Raw genomic sequence first — 8720 nt, forward strand, 5'->3', positions numbered from 1 at the left:
AAAATACAAACAACATCTTTTTAAGATTTAAACAAAAATAAAATTAGAAAAGAAATCTGAAAATAGGATAAAGATTAGAGATACCTTAATCAAAGGGATTCTTGTTGATTCAATTTTGGATTAAAAAAACAACCAAAATATATGGCAAAGAAATATTTGCAACTTGAATGTTGGAGGAAAATCAAAAAAGATAACCATGAGAGAGAAAAAAAAATTAAATGGGAGAGAGAATAGATAAATATGAGAGAGAATGATTTTCTTTAAAAAAAAATGATATATAAAATTAATTGAAAAAGAGAGATAAAATAGTAAGAAATTGGGACACATAAATTTTTTAAAATAATGACATTTTTGACATTATTGCTAATATTTATAAAGTATGGATATTTTTACTAAATATGTTATTTATTTTGACTAGTTTACTAATTTTTCCTTAATTAAAATGGGGAAGAGAATTGGGTTAATTTGACAAATAACCAATTAAAATGACGAATTTTGCATTAACCAATTAACGAGCTTTTTTATTTAGTAAAATAATTATTAAAATCGTAAAAGTGGTTCAAAAGTATAATTGTAATTTAACTTAGAAGAAACTTACTAAAATTAAAATATTTTTGAGATGGTTTTCGAATAAACATAAAATATACCAATTATATACATAACTATATAAACATTATATTATTATATTTTCGCAAAATTTATAAAACTAATTAATTTAAATTGTTTGGGAAACTTACGAAGCTCGATAATTAATTTATACCGACGCGGGTCAAAATTGGGTGTCAACAGATGATTAGAATTTCTTGGATTTTAAGACATGTTGTTATCATAATCTATAAATTATTCGGGTACCCTTAAATCTAAAAGATTACCGTTTTCAGTATTATTTTTTTGTCATTTTCATTTGTAAAATATTACTTTGAATTATTCTTTTTGAAGTCAAAAATTTATTGAGAACAATTTTTTATGAGTAAGAGTAAAATTAGTGTATGTTCATTTCTTTTCTTTACATTTCAGCAATAAAATTACAAGGAATATGATATTTTCTTCTCTATTTTTTACCCTTAGTTTCTTTCTTATCTCTATTTGTAGAAAAAGAAAAAACTATTCATTCACAATTTAAATTTGACACTGCAACCTTAATAGTTCTTGTCACTAAATTTATTTTCACTTGCGTTCAATTAAATTTGTCAAAAATATATGAATAAAATCTAAAGATAAAACCTTTAAAAAAAAGAAGAATTTTTTTCTTTAACCAAATGAACTGACTTAGCCTTAGGTCTAAGAAGATTGATTAGCCCAACAAGCATTTTTATTGGTTTCATTTGTCCCTACATAATCTTCTATTGTAACTTGTTTTTGTGCAGTGTGTAATTTTATTATCCTTCTGTTTAATACTCGTTGTTGGAGTTTTACTTATGTGATTTCTTATCCTTTGATTTCTGTAACTGGGTATTTTTTTTTATTTTGATTAGGGAAAATGCACAAGTACCCCTTCAACCTATGTCCGAAATTCCAGAGACACACTTATACTATACTAAGGTCCTATTACCCCCTTAAACTTATTTTATAAGTAATTTTCTGCCCCTTTTCGGCCTACGTGGTACTAGTTTGAAGAAAAAAGTCAACTACCATTGGGCCCACAAGATAGTGCCACGTAAATCGAAAATGAGTAGAAAATTATTAATAAAATAAGTTCAGGGGGGTAATAGGACCTTAGTATAGTATAAGTGTGCCTCTGAGATTTCGGGCATAGGTTGAGGGGGTACTTCCATATCATCCCTTTTGATTATCATATTATTTTGTTGTAGTTACTGTTTTGTTACTATATATCTGTTGTTTTCGTTACAATCAGTTTGATTCTTATGCTTCTGTACTTTCTTTTTTGGATTGTTTTGAAATGTTACTTCTTGAATCGAGGATTTACTGAAAACTATCTCTTAAATAAAAGAAAAGTGTACATATCTAAATTGGATATGTTATTGTTAGCTCATATTAGGTTTGAATTGAACATGTCGTTTCTGCTAGCTCATATAGGTTTGACCCGAAAAGTCAAATGGATTATACCAGTATGTTACAATGTATTAAAATTAAACGTAGTATTAAAATTAAAGGTAAATAGTACTTAAATATCCATATCATTAAAATATTGTCATAATCTTCGGAAAGAGTACAAAACTCATACTTTCAATAGTTTAGGGATGAAACAAACAAAAAAGGATTAGTTTATTTTAACACATATCTCTTTATATAATAATTTATATTCTTGTACAAGTTAAAAAAAATTCTGTCAAACCAAAAAAGTTTAGGGAAGCAACGATGATATTCATAATTATTATTAGTACTTTTTAGTCCTTTCATATAAATTTCTGACTTCGTTACTGTGTTGATAAAAGAAAAATATAACAGGTAGATGTGTTGTTGTATAGGACAATAAGATACTCCATTTGTCTCCACCTTTTTTTATTTTTGGTCCGTTCAAAAAATATAAATTTTTATATTCAAAATAATGTAACATATCTTTATTATTTAATTTATAATGAATGATATGATTTTATAATTATATAAATATTTATAATTTAAAAATTCAATTCTTATCCAACTTTATATAATTAAACCAAGTAGAGTATTATAACATTAAATATTGACTATCAATGTAATACATTGAAAACTCCAAGCTCTTAATAGAGTAAATTTCAGTTAAATATATCGGACCTTGATATGTTCTTTTGTTTTATTTTTTTTATTTAGAGTCAGTATTATTTTTAAAATTTAATTAGTTTAAATTTGTATAGAAAAATTTATATACATTTATAGAAATTATGAAAAATGGTTTGAGACTGAGGGTCTAAACATTAACTAAACTTGTCTATTTTAAATCAAACACAAAAAATAATCACTGACTAAAGGACGATCAAATTATCGATTCAAAAACAAACAAAAGTATCTTCTAATAATAACTTGATGAAGGTAGGTCAAATAAACAAATGCATGTCCATATAGTTATTATTGCAATCTAAACAAATTCTCTTCTCAATGACTTTAAAGTTATTCCAAAATTATTGATATTTTATGTATCCAATCTCTTTCTTTCTTTTTTTTTAGTTTAATTTTTAACATTTTCATTCTACATTTATTGACATAACTTCTTATAATTTACTTGAATTAATAGTCGAGTTTATATAAGGAGAGAAATTAAAAATAATGTCGATGAAGTAACGTGTAGAGGCGGATTGAAATTTTTAAATTTATTAATTTTTATATTTAGGACAAAAATCCTTTTATCTTTATAAATAAAACTTACATATTTACAATCTACGTAAATATTACTAAAAATTCAATAATCAACTATTCTTAGTAATATTTACCAAAATAAGTGAAAAGATGATATATTTCATTTAACTCTCGAAATTTAAAAACCGTCACATAATATAATCCTTGACTGAAAAACTCTCCGCCCTATACAACATAATTACTCTTAAGTATCATTGTGTAGACTTGCCTTCAAGCTTTGGTAGCACCTTCTTATCACAAAAGATTATGGATACACGCCTCTATTTCATCCACCTTATGCCAATTTGATAATTCTATCAAACTGAAAGATTTTAATAATCATTCTCAAATTTGGATATAAATATATAGGATATGTAGATGGTAAAAAAAAACATCAAACACTACAATTTCTCAAAAAAATAAATTACCTTGAGAATTTAGCTAATCTTTTTTAATTTGTATAAAATGTGTTTTGTTAAATCTTTGACTTAGGTTAGATTGAATCTTGACTCATTTATTGTCTTGATTCATTAATTATTACCCCCCGTTTAAATTATAGTTTAAATGCCAATTGTCACCCTAATATGTTTGCTTCTATATATATATTCATAGTACTTCTCATTTTTATCTCTTCAGTAGATTTTCTACACTCTTCTCTATTGAAGTTACCTCGGCCCCTCCGCCTCCGCCTCCCCCTTCCCTTTTAAGGTTTTTTTTTTTTGAAGTTGTCTTCTACCTCTTCGCCTCCGCCTACCCATTCACTTTTAATTCTTTTTTTTAAGTTGCCCTCCACGCCTCTACCTCCGCCTCCCCCTTCCCTTTTATTTTTTTTCTCCTAGCATGAATTCTCAAGAAATAACATCAAAAAAGAATTGTGCTAGATCGTATCCCGTTGGTGTTCGACTGAGAAAAAATGATAAATTTGGAGCTGAAATCAGACATCCAATCAAAAAGAAAAACATTTGGTTGGGTACTTTTGGCAGTGTTGATGAAGCTTCTGCAAGATACAAGTCCAAGAAGCGCGAATTTGAAGAATTGATCCTAGCTAAAAGATCAAAAAGTGATCAGATTTCTGAAAAATCTGACAAAAAGACTTGTTCAGATGATGGATCTAAAAAAAATTCATCAATGGGTGTTACTGAAAACTCGTATCCACCAAAGGGAGTTGAGGAAAAAATCACTGAAGAAATTGGGAGAGAAACAGATGAAGAACTATTTAAGGGGACCTGGGTAAAAGTTTCAGACGGCAGGGAAGTGAAAGTTTCACATAAGTTAGAGGTTCCAGTTGTTGATAACTATGGATATTTGGTTGGTGAATTTAGTGCTATAGATGATCTTAGCACAGATAAGTAATTTTATGGTCTAAAAAGGAGAGGAAAGGGGTCCAGAATAGCAATTTTAACTATTGGGATACAAATTTTAATTGTGGGAACTTTCAAGGGTTTAGGTCTTTGAGATTTGATTTTCGATATAACCTATGTTGTTATATTACAATAATTGTTAACTCAATGGTTTAATTCTTGATGAATGAAATTTTAAAAAAATATATGGTGATAGTACCCGGAAATTTTGTTTCTCCATTATTATTTGAATCTATTGTCTTTTTGTTTGGTGATTAAAATTTCTTTGATTCTGTGATATTTTTGTTATCATATTCTAAAAATAATTTGGAAACCTTAAAGAGGCTTGAATTTGCTTGAATTAGTCATATATTATGAGGCTTGAATTTGCTTGAATTTTTGTTATCAAATCTAAAAGGCTTGAATTTGCAGAATTAGTCATAACTAAAATGCAACAAATCAAATTACATAAAAAACTGATAGAAGAACTTGTTCAAGTGAAGAATTTGAAAAAATCATTAATGGGTGTTACTAGAAAATTGAATCCATCAAATGGGGTTGAGAAAAAAATCAAAGAAGAAATTTGAAATCATACACGTGAAGAACTATTTAAGGAGACTTGAGTGAATATTTCAGAAGGTAACGAGGTGAAAATATCACATAAATTAGGGGTTTCAATTGTTGATAATTATGGATGGGGGAGGATCTAAAATAGCAATTTTGAAACTTTTGAGGAACAAATTTTGATTTTAAGACTTTCAGGGGCATTAGGTCGTTATGATAGTTTTTTCGATATAATCTATGTTATGTTACAACAATTGTTAAATTAATGTTTAACTTCTCAATGAATGAAATTAAATTTTATTTTTTAAAATTAATATGGTGTTAGTGAAATAAAATTTTCTTTCTCCATAATAATAATAAATATTGTCTTTTTGTTTTGATGATTAGAATTTCTTGGATTTTAAGATATTTTGTTATCATAATCTATAAATTATTCAGGTATCCTTAAATCTAAAAGATTACCGTTTTCAGGTTTTTTTTTTGTCATTTTCATTTGTAAAATATTACTTTGAATTATTCTTTTTGAAGTCAAAAATTTATTGAGAACAATATTTTATGACTAAGAGTAAAATCAGTGTATGTTCATTTCTTTTCTTTTCATTTCAGCAATAAAATTACAAGGAATATGATATTTTCTTCTCTATATTTCACCCTTAGTTTCTTTCTTATCTCTATTTATAGGGAAAAAAAACTATTCATTCACAATTTAAATTTGACACTGCAATCTTAATAGTTCTTGTCAGTAAAATTATTTTCACTTGCATTCAATTAAATTTGTCAAAAATATATGAATAAAATCTAAAAAAAACCTTTAAGAAAAAGAAGAAATTTTTTCTTTAACCAAATGAATTGACTTGCCTTAGCTCTAAGAAGATTGATTAGCCCAACAAGCATTTTTATTGGTTTCATCTGTCTCTACATAATCTTCTATTGTAACTTGTTTTTGTGCAGTGTGTAATTTTATCATCTTTCTGTTTAGTACTCGTTGTTGGCGTTTTACTTATGTAATTTCTTATCCTTTGATTTTTGTAACTGGGTATTGTTTCTCTTTATTTTGATTAGGAAAATGCACAAGTACCCCTTCAACCTATGTCCGAAATTTCAGAGACACACTTATACTATACTAAGGTCCTATTACCCCCCTAAACTTACTTTATAAGTAATTTTCTGCCCCTTTTCGGCCTACGTGGTGTTGGGTTTTATTTGCCCTAAATTTCTTACCATAAATAGGTTTTCCTTGTAGGAAAATGTTTTGGATTGACTAATCATTTTTTCTAGTATGAAAAGGTTTAGGACTCTATAAATAGAGGAATGTTCCTTCTAACTTAATCAGCATTCACAATGTAGTCTTAAAGGGCTTTGAGAGTTTTGGTTAGAGGGAGAATTTGTGGGTCACAAGCTTGATACGTTATCACTTGTCTGAACCTCCCATGTATTCCGAGTGAATTGGTTGCGGTTGTTTCTCTCTGTATTTTGTACTCTCATATTTATAGTGGATTGCTCATCTCCTTTGTGGACGTAGGTCTATTGACCGAACCACGTTAAATCTTTGTGTCTTTTGGAATATTTCTCGTTGTCTTCTTACTCGTGGTCTTTCGAGGTTTGCATTGCTAGCTTCCGCGTTTACACCTGCTTATTTTCGGTCCTAACAAATGGTATCAGAGCCAGATTCAATGATGGAGTCAGGTTTAGTGGTTCGATAATCAATGATTGAACCAGGTTAAAAGGAGGTGTTCATCTTGGCGGGTGTAGTTCTAGCCGCAACCATTGTGACAGTAATGAAGATTTTGTTGGAGAAATTATTTCAGAGAGATTCTCTATGTTGAGACATAAATTTTGCAAAGGAGATTATGGAGAGGAGAAGCAAGTTGTTGAAGATTAAGTAACGAAGGTGGACAAATTTATTTTTTCAGAAATTCAGGCCAAGGGGGAGATTTGTTAGGTTTTATTTGTCCTAAATTTCTTACCATAAATAGGTTTTCCTTTAAGGAAAAGGTTTTGAATTGACTAATCATTTTCTTGTAGGAAAAGGTTTAGGACTCTATAAATAGAGGAATGTTCCTTCTAACTTAATCAGCATTCACAATGTAGTCTTAAGGGCTTTGAAAGTTTTGGTTAGGGAGAGAATTTATGGGTCACAAGTTTGATACGTTATCGCTTGTGTGAACCTACCATGTATTCCGAGTGAATTGGTTGAGGTTGTTTCTCTCTGTATTTTGTAATCTCATATTTATAGTGGATTGCTCATCTCTGGGGTTTCTCTTCTCCAACTCAACCTCAACTCCCACTTGCTTTGTAATCTCTAGAACCTTCTGCTCTCTGTCCTTGTACAGGACAGACTCATCAAATGTCACGTCACAATGTCTCAGGATCTTTCTGTTCTTCTCATCCCAAAACCTGTAACCAAACAAATCAGAACCATATCCTATGAAGTAGCACTTCACAGCACTGGCATCAAGCTTGTCTCTCTTTTTTGGATCAACATGAACATAAGCAGTGCAACCAAAAGACCTCAAGTGTGAGTACTTGAGTTCTTTTCCTGTCCACACCTCCTCTGGATTCTTGAACCCTAAAGGAACTGATGGTCCCCTGTTGATCAAGTATGCAGTTGTGCTCACAGCATCCGCCCAAAGTGTTTTGGGTAGCCCACAGTGTATCCTCATACTCCTTGCACGCTCATTCAATGTTCTGTTCATCCTCTCAGCAATTCCATTCTGCCTTGCCTTACCAGGAACTGTTCTCATCAATCTGATTCCCTCAGCTGCACAGAATGCCTTGAACTCTGATTTGTCATACTCTCCTCCATTGTCAGACCTTAGGCATTTGACTTTCAAACCGGTCTGATTCTCAACTTCAGCTTTCCACTTCTTGAAAGTTGCAAACACATCTGACTTATGCTTCAAGAAGTAAACCCATACCTTCCTGCTGAAATCATCAATGAAGGTAACATAGAATCTGGATCCTCCAAGTGATGATACTGGAGATGGTCCCCAAACATCTGTATGGACCATTTCCAACCGCACTTTCTTTGGCTCTCTAGGAGTCTTTGTGAAGCTTACTCTTTTCTGTTTGCCCATAACACAGCTCTCGCAAAGACCCATATCAACAGACTTCAGACCCTCTAATGCTCCTTTTGCAACCAGCATCTTCATTCCTTTAGTACTCATGTGTTTAAGTCTGTTGTGCCACAGACATGAACCGGAAGCACCTTCAGCAACAACAGCCATGTTTATACACCCTGCAGTAGTGTACAAGGTTCCAGATTTGGTGCCACGAGCTTCTACCATAGCACCTTTCACGATCTTCCACGAACCTTTCCCAAACTCTGCTGCATATCCCGTGCTATCCAACTGACCAACAGAGATCAGATTTTTCTTGATCCCAGGAATATATCTGACATCCTCCAATGTCCACTGGTTTCCCGAGGTGGTCTTTATTCAAACATCCCCCTTTCCTTCAATCTCTAAGGCTTTATTGTCAGCAAAATATACTTTTCCAAAATTTCCAGATTTGAAGTTTTGGAACAACTCCTTGCTTGGAGAC

At 30.7% G+C, this 8720-nt stretch overlaps 1 protein-coding gene across 1 annotated transcript; it reads left to right on the forward strand.

Moving 5' to 3' along the window:
* The first annotated feature begins 4113 nt into the window (after window positions 1-4113).
* Window positions 4114-4626, forward strand: LOC107019208 (ethylene-responsive transcription factor ERF117-like). Its single transcript, XM_015219768.1, has one exon. It carries the CDS (start codon window positions 4114-4116, stop codon window positions 4624-4626), a length of 513 nt encoding a protein of 170 aa, XP_015075254.1.
* Window positions 4627-8720: the final 4094 nt, after the last annotated feature.

The sequence above is a fragment of the Solanum pennellii genome, chromosome 5 (genome assembly GCF_001406875.1).
Source record: "Solanum pennellii chromosome 5, SPENNV200".
NCBI lineage: Eukaryota > Viridiplantae > Streptophyta > Magnoliopsida > Solanales > Solanaceae > Solanum > Solanum pennellii.

Excerpts from the sequence above, each read along its gene's own strand:
- LOC107019208 (XM_015219768.1), top strand. The coding sequence starts at position 4,114 with ATGAATTCTCAAGAAATAACATCAAAAAAGAATTGTGCTAGATCGTAT.